At 43.0% G+C, this 18,651-nt stretch overlaps 1 protein-coding gene across 1 annotated transcript in view; it reads left to right on the forward strand.

The window, feature by feature from the left end:
* Positions 1 to 18,651, forward strand: part of LOC117385348 (adenylate cyclase type 1-like) — a 92,701-nt gene that overhangs the window by 13,163 nt on the left and 60,887 nt on the right. Inside the window, exons 2-3 of the mRNA XM_033982648.2 lie at positions 5,334 to 5,483; positions 6,753 to 6,871. Coding sequence (XP_033838539.1) covers positions 5,334 to 5,483; positions 6,753 to 6,871 — 269 coding nt within the window. The remainder of the gene's footprint in view (positions 1 to 5,333; positions 5,484 to 6,752; positions 6,872 to 18,651) is intronic.

Below are 18,651 nucleotides of genomic sequence, written 5' to 3' on the forward strand. Positions count from 1 at the left end.
CCTGGGATTTTGCCTGTTTAGTTACGTCATAGATAAAACTTCAGACTTCTCCTGTAGAGTTTTCAAACAAATAAACTCACTGGACTCATTCTACGGTCCAAATTGTGTTCACGATAAACTCAAAGCTGTATTAAAATGTCCAAAATATAACATTCCTGAGTGTTATAGTTTATAAACAAGCACAAAATGTCTGTTTTAAAACGTATATTTACATGTTTTACTGAATTTTTCTTTGTAAATTTTCTACAACCTCTTCCAGCATGTTTTTGATGAAGGAACGGTTTTATAACATGGTAGAAATCCATTTTTGCATAATATCCCTCTTTAAAAAGGCTCAGTTTGCATTTTGCCTGTTTAGTTATGTCATAGATAAAACTTCAGACTTCTCCTGTAGAGTTTTTTAACCTATAAACTCACTGGACTCATTCTACGGTCCAGTTTGTGCTCACGATAAACACATAGCTCTATTAAAATGTGACAAATATAACATTCGTGGGTGTCATAGATTATAACCAAGTACACAATGTCTGCGTTAAAACACAAATTTACACGTTTTACTGAATTTTCTTTTGTAAATTGTCTCTAAAAACCTCTTCAGGCTTGTTTTTGGTGAAGGAACAGCTTTATAACATGGTAGAAATCCATGTTGCATAATACCCCCTTTGTAGAGAAATTTAAAAATGCTCAGTTTGCATTTTACCTGTTTAGTTGCATCATAGATAAAACTTCAGACTTCTCCGGTAGAGTTTTTAAACCCATAAACTCACTGGACTCATTCTACGGTCCAGTTTGTGCTCAGGACAAACACATCGCTCTATTAAAATGTCCAAAATATAATGTTCCTGGGTGTCATAGATTATAATCAAAGTTTTAAAACACGTATTTACACATTTTACTCCAAAGATTTTTGGTAAATTGTTCTTAAAACTTCTTCAGGCTTGTTTTTGATGAAGGAACAACTGGTAGAAATCCATTTTTGCCTAATACCCCCTCTTTAAAAATACCCAGTTTGCATTTTGCCTGTTTAGTTACGTCATAGACAAAACTTCTGACTTCTTCTGTACATCGTTTAAACCCGTAAACTCACTGGACTGCAAATTGTGCTCACAACAAACACATCGCTCTATTAAAATATCCAAAATATAACTGTAAATAGTTTCTGCGACGTCCACACGGAAAGAACGTGAAGTGCATCTCCGTCTAGAAGAATTTATTCGCTGAGATGGAGTTATTGCTGTTGCAGTTTTTGTGCTGCCCTAGTTACAAATCGATTTGATTTACTTCTTCTGTCGCCACAGAGGAAACACAGTGTTTTATGTCCTGCACACATAGAGCCGTCTGCACCGAGGCCACGGACAGAGACGTATAAACAAGTATTAAAATGACACGAACTTTATCACAACTTGCACCAGTACTTTCATACAGTACTTAAACAGTACTTTATTATTTCAACCAACATAAAGTATAAAAACACGGCTACATCCCATTCAGTTTTTGGGACTTTTTTCCGTTGTTCAGTTTGGTTAAATATCCAGTTCTACTTCTGCATGAACTGGATTTTTCCATTGAGAAAAATCAGCAAAATTTACTTTTTTTGTGTTACGTTGTGCAGTTCTCCCCCGTCAAAAACAAACCTAAAGTTATATTTGTGCTTCATTCACGCTTATTTCATTAAAGAGTTTATAGTTGTTTTAAAATGCCATGTTTTTGATGCTCAGAGTCTTCCCTCCCTTTGCTCTCTGCGCTAAGTCGCTCCCTCTTCAGAGCGCTATCACATTGCATTCAGCGCGTGTCCCGCCGAGTCTACAGTTTTGTATCATGTTTTTGTGTATTTAAGGAGAATTGTCGTGTGGGGCATGGGTGACGTAGGGTTGTGGGCGGAGCCTCGTACAGAATCTTATAGCTAAACATAAGGGGAGATCACTAAATTGCTCAAACATGCGTGAATTACATGTAAAACCTCTTCAGGCCTGTTTATGATGAGGGAACAACATTAGAACATGGTAGAAATCCTTTTTGCACAATACCTCCTCTTTAATACAGTAGAGTCACTTAAAAAGGGTCAGTTTGCATTTTGCCTGTTTAGTTGTGTCATAGATAAAACTTCAGATTTCTTCTTTGGAGTTTTTAAACCCATAAACTGGACTCTTTCTACATTCCAAATTGAGTTCACGTCCAACACATGGCTCTATTAGCATAGCATTCAACTTCATTTGTTTATTTTTCCATTGTTAATTCCCATTGCTGCCAGCAGAGGGAGCTCCAACACCTCAACGCCTCATTGGAAACGGATTTGTAGTTTATAAAGTGTATTTTCCACATCCTGACTTGGTTTTAACTTGAAAACAAAAAGTAAATGTGAAATATTTACCCCAAGTATGCCTGTCACGTTAGCACATTTTGAAGTGCGATATATTGTTGAAAAAAATGGAGACTGAAACGAATCGATTTTACCAAAAAAACGATTCAAAATTTTCAATATCTTTAAAAACATGACACGGCAACACATGAAAAGTAGAATGAAACACTTTAGTTTGTTTCTATGACGTACTACAGAGCCCGGCATAGGACATTTGCAAAATATATTAATGCGTGGCCACGAGATAATATCACGTTCACATACGATATTATCTTTAGAGAACGACTTAATTAGCACCAAGGAACGAGATTTTATTTTTATTTTTTTAAGTGAAATAGCTTGTACGTGAAAATATATGTATAGAAATGATTATGTTCCTTCAAGATAATATCTCGTTTCCTTCAAGATAATTACGTCCTTACCTCAAAATAATATCTCGTTCCTTCAAGATTTCTCGTTTCCTCAAGATAATTACGTCCTTACCTCAAAATAATATCTCGTTTCCTCAAGATAATTACGTCCTTATCTCAAAATAATCTCGTTCCTTCAAGATTTCTCGTTTCCTCTAGATAATTATATCGTTCCCTAAAGATAATATAATTTTAATTTGTAGATATTCTTCTTCTCCTTTCCATCATCTGCGGGGCTCCGTAACGTTCTATGAAGTCACATATTCAACGTCTTCAGCTCAAATCTCGCTATAAAACAGAAAAAAACAGAAAAATAACAACATTATTTATCACGATAAGTCGAAATACAGGCGTAATCTTAAGGTTTAAAAAGGAATTACAGCCACGAGAGACTGAAAATACTGAAATAAAAAACCTGACAGCAGCAGTTACAGAAACAAGGGCCACAGTTTTTCAATGTAAAGTGAATTGGAGCCAGACTTGATGACTGCGGCAGCTAGCACGTTAGCTATGTCCATTTAAATATACAGTCTATGGTTAAATAGGTAGAGAAATGACTAAAACCTGTTGTTCTTTTAGTGATCGTTTGGTACAAAATGTTTAAACAAACCTCTCCAAAGTTCGCCCCCCGCCTCAGCCACGTTAAAAACACTCGTCGTCTCCTCGGCGGCGGCTCCGAGGTTCAAAGACGCCCTGCCTCCTCGTGACGGATGAATCTGAAGCACAAACGCAACTGTTTAAATGTTACTCATCCCGGAATAGAAACATGTTCTCTCACTTTTTAGGCCTTCGTAAAAACTGTGTTAAGAAATTGGTGTGAAATCAGAAGGGTACAAGTACAGTTTAAAATTAGACCGCGTTCATTAATTATGTACTGAATGACAGATGGAACGTATCGCTTCGTTAGTGCGGAGACACGTGGACCTTTCCAGAGCTCGGTGTTACTGCGGAGGAAATAAAGACACGACCTGGGGATGTGGTGCTCAAGGACGTAACGCAAGACATTTTCTAGATGTTTATTTGACTGTTTATAAGACGCAGGACACGCTGGAGGGACGCCGCGGTGTGTCTGGGGTGAGGGAAGTCCCGGCGTAGACCTCTGCCCCCTGGATAAATGGATGGACAACTGAATTAGCTTAGTCTTTTTCGAAATAAATAAAGAAATAAATAAATAGGATCTGTCTCCGTGGGGTCTGTCCCGTCTCAGGTAAAACCCACACAAGACCCAGTTTAGACCGTCCCGCAGTGGGGCCCGTGCGTAGGTGTATTTAGGCTCCGTAATCAATCAGTCAATATCGTTTTATTTATCCCCGAGGAGCAGTTTAAACACTGAGCTGTAAAATACAATAATAAAACAGAAGCTCAAACCAAATGTGTTTGTTGGGCTCCACAAAACCTTTTATTTATACGTTTGTCCGTCCATTTTCTTCCGCTTATCCGGGGTTGGGTCGTCTAAGCAGCGACTCTCAGACTTCCCTCACCCCAGACACGTCCTCCAGATCCTTCGGTGGGACCCCAAGGCGTTCCCAGAGACGTAGTCCCTCCGGCGTGTCCTGCGTCTTCCCTGAGGCCTCCCCCCGGTGGGACATGCCCGGAACCTCCGCCCCAGGGAGGTGTCCAAGAAGCGTCGTCTCTGCAGCCCGTCTGTCCTGGTTTAGCTCTGGTTTAGTCCTGGTTTAGTCCTGGTTTAGCTCTGGTTTAGTCCTGGTTTAGTCCTGCTTTAGTCCTGCTTTAGTCCTGGTTTAGTCCTGGTTTAGTCCTGGTTTAGCTCTGGTTTAGTCCTGGTTTAGTCCTGGTTTAGTCCTGGTTTAGCTCTGGTTTAGTCCTGGTTTAGTCCTGGTTTAGTCCATGGGAGTGTTTCTCCTCGAGGTTTCTCTTTTTCCCACAGTTCGGGTCTGACTCCAGGGGGCGCTCTGGGACATTTTCTCATCTATTTCTGTTTGAATTGAATCTTGAACTGATTCCCGAGCCTCCTCATGGACATTAACTGGCAACGTTAAAACTGCACTACGGAACCTCTCTTTTAAGGGTCTGCCACTTGTTCATGAAACAGCTTTTTCTGTTTTTGGAATGTTCCACAGTATTGCTTTTACAGTATCTTCCAACTGAATTATAAGTGTGTTTATTGCTAAAAATAACATTGGAGATAGATAAGTTTAACGGCATACGGTGGAACATTCCAGACAAAACAACATCTCCATGACGACAGGCGCCGAATCCTCCACCAGAAAAGTTACACGGTGCTGCTTTAAATCAAATCATGTCTGATTTTTTTCACCTTAGAAACATTAAAATCACTGTAGTTTATAAGTATTTTCCCCAACTTTCAGAGGCCAGAGCACAGTTTTGCATTTATAGTAACGCTAATGACAACAACTAGCATGCTAACAACAAGAACTAGCATGCTAACAACAACAACTAGCATGCTAACAGCGCATCAGCAGTTGACCCTAAGAGCTACTTTCACGATATATCTGTACTGGGGCAAAATATAAAATACTACTATAGTGTAAAAATGTCAAAATGGCGTCTGACTGTACGCCGTCCTCTTCCTCTCTCCGCAGCTCGTCGCTAACACCGTCCTCTTCACCAGCGTCAACCTGTCGGGGCTGTTCGTGCGCGTCCTGACGGAGCGCGCCCAGAGGAAGGCGTTCCTGCAGGCCCGCAACTGCATCGAGGAGAGACTGCGCATGGAGGATGAGAACGAAAAACAGGTAGGGCTCAGACGGAGGAGTAAAATCAGAGCAGACGCCCGCCCCCTCTGATCCCAGCGTGAGTCACCGCCGTTATTATTTCCGTCACATTCTGCCGCGCTTTGGGCTAGCTAGCTTCACGTCGCTATCGCTTTGTTGTAGCGTAAGTTTTTAATGCAAAAGGAGGAAATGGCTAATGTTTCTCTGTGTTTGTTATTCAAATGTCGTAACTCGTAACTGGAAATAAACAAAAAAATAAGGTTATATAAAATTAATTTATGTCATTATTGATTTCTGGTCTGGTTTTATTGTTTCCTCGTCACAAACAGACCTGGAGTTGTGTTTTTTTTTTTGTTTCATTCACATGTTTAACACAGAAACCCTGCAGATTTAAACTGAGCTCTTCTCTCAAACTGAAAACACTCCGTTCCACCTCGTGATGTCATCATGTGGCGATACAGGAAGTGCTCCACTGTGTTTTGAAACTCCACGCACCTTCATTTCTAGAATCATTTCAGCTCTAGAATTAGTCATCTCTGCTGAACAAAAGGTAAAAGGTAGATTTTAGCTTGAAAACTACCACTTGATGACATCACAAGGTGCAACGGAGCATTAAAGTGTGAGTCAAACATGAGCGAATGAAACAAAACACAACTCCAGGTATGTTTTTGAGGAGGAAACATTGTTAGAACACGACTTAACGCTTCACAAGAGTCAGTTTTGTGTAACAGGACTTTTATGATGTCTGGGTGTTTTTCCAAATATTGGTGAAAATTTTGACGACATTTGTCACTGGTGTTTTCCCTGAGACGTCATGTGACCTCGTTTGCACCGGATGTGTCTTTTTAAACAGACGAGTGAGTTAAAATGAACATTTAGTACGACTTAAACTAAAACGTGGCTGTATGTTTTTACACAATAATGCAGCAAATAATTTTATAAATCAAATAAAGAGCATTCATTTTGGAATTTAATGGCTGAACTTTACTTAAATGTAAGAAAATCAGTTTGTGGACCTGGTTATGTTTTAAATTTTGACGCCAGTTTTGTGAAAAATATGATCCACAGCAGCAGTGAATGTGAGATAAAGGTAAGAGCTGAGAAAAGTCACATCGCACCATCTTTATTCTGAATTATTAGTGAAAATATCCATAAAAGAGTTTGTGTCACGCGTCTTCTCCCTCTGGTCTCACACTTTCCTCGTCACTTTGTCTGAAGAGAAGTTTTCAGAGCAAAGGCAAAAGAGGAGAAGTCACTTATCTTTGTGTATTTGTGTGTGCGCACACACAGGAGCGTCTGCTAATGAGCCTGCTGCCCAGAAACGTCGCTATGGAGATGAAAGAGGATTTCCTGAAGCCCCCAGAAAGGATCTTTCACAAAATCTACATCCAGCGCCACGACAACGTCAGGTAGAGACGCACACACACACACACACACACACACCCCTACACACACACACACACACACACCCCTACACACACACACACACACCCCTACACACACATACACACACACACATATACACCACGACAACGTCAGGTAGCGTCGCACACACGTATACACACATACACACACACCCCTACGCACACACACACACACACACACACATACACACACCCCCCCCCACACACACACCCCGATACACACACACATATACACAGATACACAGATACACCACGACAACGTCAGGTAGCGTCGCACACACACACACACACACACACACACACACACAGCCTGTGTCGCACACATTTCCTCACATTCTCCATTTCTCTGCTAAACTCCGGAGCCTGATCTGATCTGACAGATCCACAGTTTGAGAAAAATATTTCAGTGTGATTTTTCTGACAAACTCTGTGATTATATTTGGAGTTTATGTTTTAATCTTTGAGTTTTGTCTAAAGTTTCAATTTAAACGTGTCCAGAGTCCAGGGGCGTCACCAGGGAGGGGGCAGTGGGGTCTGTGGTCCCGGGCCCCAGCGTCTTAGGGGGCCCAGGAATTGGACACCCTATTCCCATTCATTTTAGTTTCTGATTTTATTTATTTGAGTCGTATTTCTTGTGTCTTTTTGACTGTGTCTGGCTCAGAACTTCTATTACTAATATTTAGACGCACTGGACTTTTACTGTTTTACAAATTTGAAAAAACAGCTCGTTTGCAGTGCTCCAAAGTGATTCCTTATTTTCCCCGTAGCATTATTCATTATTTTAACATATACTTCCTGATTGTCGGGCAAGAAAACGCTTCATAATGTGATTTAAACAGGATGCAGTGACTTATTTTGACCTCCAGGGCGGCGCATACACTATATCCGTTCACATTTTGGCTAAATACATGAAAAAAAAAATGTGTACAGACCTTTTAAAGCTACAATCTGTCACCTGGCCTTTGTGCAGACTCACCTGTGCTCTCTGCTTTTCTTCTGTCAGGTCAAAGTTGGGACACTATCACACAGCAGTAACATAGACACCCTCTAGTGGTGTAATGTGAGAATACACCCAGGCCAGGTCGGCTAATTTAATCACAAATGGCAGGTTTAAGTTTATTTATCAGTTTGCGTTGTGTCCAGTGATGTCGTCTTCACGTTTGGCCAAGTCAACTTCAAACGACAGTGTTTCAAAAGCTACGTAAGAATTTAACGAGCAATTTTGGACATAAACTGTGCACCATATTTTCCGGAGAATAAGTCGCATTTTTTTCATAGTTTGTCCGGGCGTGCGACTTATACTCAGATGCGATTTATAAATGAAATATATGTTTTTTTCTTCATTATTATGCATTTTTTGGCTGTTGCGACTTATACGCAGGTGCGACTTATACTCTGGAAAATACAGGATATGAGTCGACATAGCTAACATGCTAGCTGCTGCGTTCCAAATAGAAAGCGAGCATGGACGCGCTTCATTTTGGTCTTAAAATGTTCGTATTAACCCGCTCTACACGATCCTGGTGTTTTTATTTCAAGATATGAACATTAATAACAGACAAATCAGGCGCCTTGTTTCCCCGAAGTCGCTCCTGCTAGCGTTAGCAACAGGTTAGCTTGACCCGCTCCCTGCTAAACCAGCGATGCGCAGCGGGAAGAGGCGTTAACTTCAACAGCCTCGCTCCGGATTGGCTCTTTGGTCGCTATGATACTCGCAGTCGGAATCGTAAATATGTAACTTGGCTCCAAATTAGCCGCTACAACTGCTAGCCTCGATTAGCTTCATTTAGAGCTGAACGCTGCGGATGACGTCGCACTCGCTCTGTCTACTTCTTTATACTGTCTATAATTCTGACACCTGAAATCTGAAATATGTGCGTGATATTACGAAAGTTTTATCATTTTCAAATCGGTTTTGCTAGCTACACACGCTAAGCTAATTCCACAGTGGCGTGCTGCTGACCCGACGCTCGTTTTCCTCAGCCCTCGCTCCTGGACGCGTCTGCAGTCTGTCGAGGTTTGTACAGCGGAAAGAGAGCGGCAGATTAGAGTCCGTACGGTGACGGGCCCTTACGTGACGTCCTGGGCCCCCGCCAGGCTTCAGCTGTTCAAAGGTCATCGCGGCGAGACTTGGGGTCACTCGCGTTCACTGGGGGGTTAATGTCCGCGTGGAGTTCATTTTTACGCCCGGATGCTTCTGTTTCATTGTCCAGCTTGAAAAATGTACATTTAATAAAAGCTTAAGATAAGTTTTTTTTTTTTTTTTTTAAAGTGAAATCTGTTTTTGTCCTGTGTGATGTCATAGTTTGGCCGAAAACACCGACCAATCAGAGCGAGTCTCTTTAAACAGATCAATAGGAGAGTTGTTTGTTTGCTAATCTGAAGGTTGCTGGTTCGAATCCCACTCTCAGCGTAAACGTCATCGGTCGAGCGGTGGAATCCACAGGTTGTCGGTGCGATTCCAGCCCTCACAGGTGAATGCTGTTGTCGTGTCCTTGGGCAAGACACCGACTCTACTACATAAAAATATTACCGTTTACCGCAATTTTCAGTACTACTACTCGAGTAAAAATGCAGTATATTGGACAGAAATTAGACAAACTAAAGCGTATCTGAAGGTCAACGTCATTTTTTTGTCGCTCAGTGGAAAGAGGAAAAAAATATAAACTTTTAAGAGTTTTTTTTTTACTGTTACACGATAAAATATTATTATTACTTAAGTCGAGGGAAAAATATCTTATGAGAAAAGTACTCCAAAAATAAGAACGATTCTCACAAGTTACTTCAAACTGCACAAGGTATTGCGTAACTTTTCCAATGGAGGTTTCAGAAATCTTCCTGTCTCCATGGAGATGTTACTGCATTGCCTGGAAAGTTCCACAGTACGGCATTAAACGTACAGTAAATACACACCTTGTACTTGTAGTTATGTGTGTTTTTATTGCTCAAAGTACTTTAGAACAAACATGCTCCACAGATCTGACCTGTAACTCGGTCTGGTATCATCACCCGCTAAATTTACGGAGATAAACTTGTGGATTGACGTGTTTAAAGACATACGGTGGAACATTCTGGCTTCATAGCGACGGGAAAGTTACATAATGCGGTATTGCTAACGGCTAACACATATTTAGATCACTGTGTTTCCTTTTTTATTGTTTTTAAAATGCCATATTCACCCAAAAAGAACGTATTAACATGTCGTATAAGTTTCAGTTTCGTCTCTCGCTCTTTTTTTGCTCTCTGTGCTAAGTTACGCCCCTTTCAGAGCGCAAAGTCACAATAAAACAAATCAAAACATAAATAATCACAAATAATCACCGTAAAATTAACATTAAAAGAGAAGAGAACCACGACTTAACCCGCTAATGAAACTTACCGCACATTTTATCAGGTTTGTGAAGTCGTAGTAAGTCGTTTTGTGTCATGTTTTTGTATATTTGTGGAGGATTGTTGTGCGGGAGCATGGACGAACGAGTGGTCGACTTGTGGGCGGAGCCTCGTACAGAATCTTACTGCTAACCGTAAGAAAGGTTCGAATAGAGCCCGGAAGAGATCGCTAGATTACTCAAACCTGTATGAATGACATTTAAAAGCACTTCAGGCTGGTTTTCGATGAGGAAACAAGTTTATAACATGATAGATTGATAAAAAAAAGGTTGATTTTGTGTAGTACGTCGTCTTAAAGAGCCTTAATTGACCTATTCTAACTTTTAAACTCGGCTACATCTCTCTTTCTGCTCTCCCTCGCTTTTTCTCTCCTCACCTTTAACTCCTCACCCATGTGCTCTCTGCATATGGACAGAGAGAGAGAGAGAAAGAGAGATGGAAGAGCGCTGTTTTCTTAGCCGTGGGATTAAGTTGCTGCCGGGGATTAAATGCAATGGAGAATACGCCGGGATTACGTAACAGCGCGAGTGTTGGTTAAACATGGACACGTCTTCACACAACTTCAGTCGCTACGGTTTAAAATAAACGAATAAATAAGTAAACGGACAGATAGAGAGAGAGACAGGGAGAGGCAGAGAGAGGGGGGAGGAAGACGAGGGGAGAGGGACCCTACACTCTTCTTTTGAGGGAGAGAGAGAAGCAGAGACAGACCGAGAGAGAGATGGAGGTAGATACTGAGAGAGACAGAGAGATGACACTATTCTTTTTTAGGGAGATAAACAGATAGAGACAGAGAGAGACAGAGACAGAGATAAAGAGAGAAAGAAAGAGAGAAACAGATAGAGACAGAGAGAGAGAGCCAGAGATAGACAGAGATAAAGAGAGAGAGATAGAAAGAGAGAAACAGATAGAGAGAGAGACACACACACACACACAAACAAATAGAGACAGGGAGAGACAGAGAGAGACACACACAGAGAGAGAGAGAAACAGATGGAGAGAGAGAGAGACAGAGAGAAACAGATAAAGAGAAAAACACAGACACAGTAATGAGACAAACTGAAGTGCAACTCTGTTCTTGTCACATTTCAACATGAGCCCATCTCTTCACACATACGCACAACACACACAATACGCACAACACACACAACACGCACATACACACAACACACACAACACACACAACACATACAACACGCACATACACACAACACACACAACACACACAACACATACAACACACACATACACACAACACATACAACACACACAACACACACAACACACACAACACACAACACGCACAACACACACAACACACACAACACGCAACACACACACAACACGGACAACACACACAACACACACAACACGCACAACACACACAACACGCACAACACACACAACACACACAACACACACATACACACAACACACACAACACATACAACACACACATACACATACAACACGCACAACACGCACAACACGCACAACACGCACAACACGCACAACACACACAACACACACATACACATACAACACACACAACACACAACACGCACAACACACACAACACACACATACACATACAACACACACAACACGCACAACACACAACACGCACAACACGCACAACACACACAACACACACAACACGCACAACACACACAACACACACAACACACACAACACGCACAACACGCACAACACGCACAACACACAACACGCACAACACACAACACACAACACGCACAACACACACAACACACACAACACACACATACACACAACACACACAACACATACAACACACACATACACACAACACACACAACACATACAACACACACAACACATACAACACGCACAACACACACAACACACACAGCACGCACAACACGCACAACATGGACAACACGCACAACACACACAACACGCACAACACACACAACACGCACAACATGGACAACACGCACAACACCACAGTCTCTATCAGTCTCTCTCTGTCTCTGCCTATCTCTCTGTCTCTGTTTGTCTCTCTCTCTGCCTGACTCTCTCCGTCTTTATCTTTTTCTCTGTCTCTGTTTCTGTCTTTCTCTCTTTCTTTATCTGTTTCTCTCTCTCTTTCTCTCTGTCTATCTCTCTCTCCTTGTCTCTATTTGTCTGTCTCTCTGTCTCTCCGTCTTTATCTGTTTCTCTCTCTCTGTTTCTCTTTGTCCCTGTTTCTATCTGTCTGTCTCTCTCTGTCTTTATCTGTTTCTCTCTCTCTCTTTATCTCTGTCCCTATCTGTCTATCTCTGGCTCTGCCTCTCTCTCTGTCTGTTTATCTCCTTAAAAAAAGAATAGTGTAGTCTCTCTCTCTCTCTCTCTCTCTCTCTCAGTATTCTCCATCTCTCTCTCGGTCTGTCTCTGCTTCTCTCTCTCCCTCAAAAGAGGAGTGTAGGGTCCCCCCCCCCCCCCCCCCCCGGCCTCTCCCTGTCTCTCTCTCTCACTGTCTGTCACTATCTCTCCCTGTCTCTCTCTCTCACTGTCTGTCACTATCTCTCCCTGTCTCTCTCTCTCACTGTCTGTCACTATCTCTCTCTGTCTTTCTCTCTGTGTCTCTCTGTGTTTATCTGTTTCTCTCTCTCTGTCTCTCTCTCTCTCTGTCTCTATCTGTCTGTCTTTTTCTCTGTGTCTCTATGTGTTTATCTGTTTCTCTCTCTCTGTCTCTCTTACGAAAAAGTAAGAATTTATTCCCGTTTAAACCATAGATCAGGCATGTCCAACCTGTGGCCCGGGGGCTAAATGCGGCCCACAGACCAATTTTTCTGGGCCGTCAAGCTTCCAGCTGAATTGGCCCATATTACCTTAAACAGTACTTTTTACCGTATATTTCTGAAAATCTACTTAACGATGTATTATTGAGGACGCAAACATAAATAAAGGTCTAGTGGTTCAGATTAACTTGTAATAAACGCGTAGATTTGAAGTACTCATTGTATTAGCGACCAGTCTGTGGCCCTCAATCTTTACTTATTTATTTATTTGGTTGAGACAAAGTGTGTTAATGAACAGACACGAACGTAAAAGTCTAATTTCTATCCTGGGGTCACAGAAGGGTCAAAATCGGGCCTGAGCTTTGTCTGTGTTTTTATACGCCTTAAAAACTGCTGCTGTCAGACTCGTCGTTTTGGTCTTAAATGTTCATATTAACCCTCTACATGATCCTGGAGTTCATTTTTTGGAGTTATTTTGAGATTATTTTTTAAGTTTTTTTTTTTTTTTTTTTTTTTGGTCAGTTTGAGGGTTGTTTTTTTTTAGTACTTTTTATTATAATTTTTTTTGTTATTTTGAGATTGTTTTTTTTAAAAGTTTATTTTCTTAATTTTTTTGTTATTTTGAGTTCTTTTTTCATTTAATTTTGAGTTGTGTTTTTTTGTTATTTTTGAGGGTTGTTTTTTTTTTTTTTTTTTTTTAAACTGTGTCCTCTCTCTGTCTCTGCTGCTTCAGACTCATCGTTTTGTTCTTAAATGTTCGTATTAACCCTCTACATGATCCTCTTTTTTTATTTCACTATTGTGTCTGTAAATCAAGATATGAACATTAACAACAGACAAATCAGGCGCCTTCTTTTTTTTCTTTTCTTTTTTTGACACTTTTTTCTCTTTTTTTTGTTTTTTTTTAATTTTCTTATTTTATTTATTATTTTTATTTTATGTATTATTATTTTATTTATGTATTTATTTATTTTTTATACCTTCTTTTTCTCTTTATCTCTGTCTCTCCCTGTCTATCTGTCTATCTCTGGCTCTGTCTCTCTCTGTCTATATCTCACTCTCTATCTCTATCTGTCTCTCTCTCTGCCTGACTCTCTCCGTCTCCGTTTTTTTATACCTTCTTTCCCCGAGGTCGCTCCTGTTAGCGTTAGCGTTAGCAACAGGTTTGATTGACAGCTAAACTCGAGGAGCGGCATCAACGCTGCCAAACGACATCACAGGAGGCGCATTGAGGCCGGGTTTGGGAGGGCATCAGGGCTATTACGGACTACAAGAGGAACCCGCCGCCACCCTCAGCTGACAGTCCTACTCTGGCCGAGGACTTAAACCACTTTTATGCCCGTTTTGACAGGAATAACACCGACCCTGTCCTGTCCCCTCTCCCCTCCACTGACCTGTGGCGCTCACGTCCATTCCCGCCAAACGCCTGGAGAGACCGGTCATAAAACACGTCAAAAACCGTTTCGCCAACATTCCTGAGGACGCCATAGCCACGGTGCTGCACACACTCCTGGAGCACCTGGAGACACATAGAACACCTCCGCTCGGTTCCTCTTTGTCGACTACAGTTCGGCTTTTAACGCCATCCGGCCAAACGAACTTCGGTCCAAACTCCACCAACTGGGACTCAGCTCCTCTCTGTGCAACTGGACTGTGGATTTTCTCACTAAGAACACCTCCCCCACCATTTTTGTCAACACCGGGGTCCCTCAAGGGTGTGTTCTGAGCCCTCTGCTATACACTCTCTTCACCCACGACTGTCTTTCCTCCTCATCGTTAAGTTCTCTGATGACACCACGGCGCTCGGCCTCATATCCAACAACGATGAGGTCAACTACAGGAGGGAGGTGCAACATCTAGAGTCATGGTGCCACCACAATAACTTGCTTTTAAACACTAAAAAGACCAAGGAGATTGTCGTGGATTTCCGCAGAAAAAGTCACAACAACCACCTACCTCTCCTCACTGGCCGTGTCCTGGGGCGACCACATCACCTCAGCCGTACGGGAGGCCCAACAGCGACTTTACCACCTGAGGAAACTGAGGAGTGTCCACATTCCCAGACCTCTGATGTTGAACTTTTATAACTGTGCCATCGGTAGCGTTCTGACGTATGGACTTGTGGATCTCCAGCTGCACTAAGGCCGACCAGCAGGCGGTGAAAGCAGCCGGTCGAACCATCGGAACGACTCTGCCAGAAATCAGCACCATCTACTCCACCCGCTGTCGGAGAAAATTGCACAACATCCTGCGGGACCAACATCACCCTGCTCTTTTTCACCTGTTGCCCTCAGGGAGAAGGTACAGGTCCTGAGGCTCCTGAACTCTGCCCCTCTCTGCCCCCCTCTCACCGACAAAAACCACATCCAACTCTTAATAATAACAATGAACTGGTTGCATTGTTGCATTTCGTCATCGTTCTCCGGTCCCTGTCTGTACGTCCCTGTTTTGCTGCTACAAGAACCGTCTCATGTTGAACTGAAGCCACTGGGTCAACGTTTACACTCGGGTTTAAGGAGGATTTATTATTTATGGGTTTGCACTTTCGCAATTTCGTTGTTCTTCTGTGACAATGACTACAAATAAATTGAATTAAGCGCCTGCTCGCTGCTAAACCTGCGGTGTGAGCAGGACGGGGCGTTACCTTCAACATCCTCGCTCCGGATTGGCTCTTTCGTTGCTATGATACTCGCGGTCGGAAGTTCAAATATAAAATTCGGCACCAAATTAGCCGCTATAACCGCTAGCCTCCATTAGCTTCATTTGACTGAAGCCGAACGCTGTGGGTGACGTCGCACTCACTCAGTCCATACTTTACTTTTTACTCTTTAAGTACTTTTTTAAACATGTACTTTAATACCTTTACTTCAATAGAATTTTTGATGTGATGTTTTACTTTTCCCTGAGTATTTCTTTGCTCTCGTATCTGTAGTTTTACTAAACATCACCGTAGCGTATTTACCATTACATGTGTACTTTTTGTTCCGTATGTACTCGGTCTTACTTCGTTCTTGCAGTACACGTGCGGAGTCGTACTACAGTCTCTGCAGTCGTGTCTTTGGCGTTTGTAGGAAATGGATCCAAACGGCTCGTTCTAACTGTTCTCCATTACCACCGTGACTGTGGGAGAGGATTAGCATAATTAGCTCGACGAGTGCTTCCGATGTGCGCCTCTGGAGTGGAACGGAGGGATGAGACGGAGGGAGAGGGGGAGAGAGACAGGGAGAGGGAGGGAGAGAGACAGGGAGGGAGGGAGGGAGAGAGAGACAGGGAGAGGGAGAGACAGACAGAGAGAGATAGAGAGGGACAGAGAGAGACAGGGAGAGGGAGAGAGAGGGGCAGACAGAGAGAGAGATAGAGAGGGACAGAGAGAGACAGGGAGAGGGAGAGACAGGGAGAGGGAGATAGAGAGAGAGAGGGAGAGACAGGGAGAGGGACAGACAGAGAGAGAGATGGGGAGAGAGACAGGGAGAGGGGGAGAGGGAGGGAGAGACGAGGAGAGGGAGGGAGAGACGAGGAGAGGGAGGGAGAGAGAGGGGCAGACAGAGAGAGGGACAGGGAGGGGGAGAGACACGGACAGACAAATAGAGAGACAGGGAGAGGGGGAGACAGGGAGAGGGAGAGGGGGAGACAGGGAGAGGGAGGGAGAGAGAGAGAGACAAAGAGAGGGAGGGAGACAGGGAGAGGGAGGGAGAGAGAGGGGCAGACAGAGAGATAGATAGAGAGGGACAGAGAGAGAGACAGGGAGAGGGAGAGAGACGGACAGACAAATAGAGAGAGAGAGACAAGGAGAGGGAGGGAGAGAGAGGGGCAGACAGAGAGAGAGAGCGATAGAGGGGGACAGAGAGAGACAGGGAGAGGGAGAGACAGCGAGAGAGATGGAGAGGGAGACAGGGAGAGAGATAGAAAGGGACAGAGAGGGAGAGACAGAGAGAGAGGGACAGAGAGAGGGACAGAGAGAGAGAGACAGAGATAGAGAAAGAGAGCAGTGGAGCTAGACAGAGAGAAAGAGAGAGGCAGGGAGAGGGAGAGAGAGACAGAGATGGATAAACAGAGACACAGAGTTGGACAGTGAGACACAGAGACATATTCTGTGTAAACGTCGGTGTGTTTGTGTTTCAGAGTCATATTGACGCTGGACAGTGATGATGTGGTGTGATAAACACTATACCACAAACAGCCTTTGTTTCTGCTCGTTTCTAAGGAGCTGGAGACTCTTTACACAGACGATCGTTTATGTAGATGGAGCGACGAAGATGAAGATGAGGAACGCGATGAGGAGGATGATGGATTTGCATCGTTTTATAAAACTCCCAGATTATCGACCCATGAACCACTTTCAGATTAAAGGCACATTATCTGTAGGGTCCACCACACGTTTGTCCACATCCAGATGTTATTTAAAGTGCGGAAATGTTCCACAGTATGGCATTAAACTTACCTATCACCATGGACACAAGAGGGCGAAGTCGGAGGTCAGATCTATGGAGAGGCAACAGTAAGAACACATATTTTTATTTATTTAAGGTGTGTGTTTAAGCATTAAAAACACCTGTAATTGAGTAAATCCTGCTAATTATATAAGTTTAATGCCGTACTGCGGGACATTCCAGGGAAAGTAATAACATCTCTATGAAGCCCCACCAAAACAGCCACGTAGCGCATCTTTGAATATCGTTTGGAAACAGTTGACGTGTTTCTAAAATGTGTAAAAGTAGTAAAAATAAATAAAAAAAATTTAAAAAAACACGTAATGAGGGAGAGTCCAAAGCTTTGTCCGGTCGTGTTCGAGTGTCCACGTCTGTCCACGTCTGTCCACGTCTGTCCACGTCTGACTCTCCTTCACTTTGCAGCGATAACAAAGAGGTGCAAGTTGAATTGAGGTAAACCAAAAATAAGTGAGCGATGTGACATTGAAGGGCTGGCGCTGACGGGACACGTGATGGACAGCTGTTTACAGGACACGCACTCAACATGTCTGTGCATCTGCAGCACCTACAGCTCTACAAGTTTATTTATAGAACGTTTACCACCGCTTCAGCTGAACCGCGGCACTTCACATGAAAGTCAACGGAAAATAAACATGCAGATAACACGATACATAGGGACAGAACAAGAAAACACATGTATATCCTGTTAAATACCAGGGAGAAGCGGTGGGGTTTTCAGTCTGGTCTTAAACTGTGTTAAAGACTGAGAGGATCTGACAGGCAGAGGGCGCTGTTTCATAGTCTGGGCGCTGCCACAGAAAAGGCTCTGGTCAGCTGATGTCAGGGTTCTGGGTGGAGAATAGAGCTAAAGTAAGTCTGTCAGATAAAGAGGACGAATAGAGCGCAGACAGGACCCATAGAGTGCACACAGGACCCACAGAGTGCAGACAGGACAAAGAGAGCACAGACAGGACCCACAGAGCGCAGACAGAGGGCTCAAGAGACTGCAGACAGGACCCATAGAGTGCAGACAGGACCCATAGAGTGCAGACAGGACCCATAGAGTGCAGACAGGACCCACAGAGCGCAGACAGGACAAAGAGAGCACAGACAGGACCCACAGAGCGCAGACAGAGGGCTCAAGAGACTGCAGACAGGACCCATAGAGTGCAGACAGGACCCA

This window comes from Periophthalmus magnuspinnatus, chromosome 17, assembly GCF_009829125.3.
Source record: "Periophthalmus magnuspinnatus isolate fPerMag1 chromosome 17, fPerMag1.2.pri, whole genome shotgun sequence".
In the NCBI taxonomy this organism is placed as follows: domain Eukaryota; kingdom Metazoa; phylum Chordata; class Actinopteri; order Gobiiformes; family Gobiidae; genus Periophthalmus; species Periophthalmus magnuspinnatus.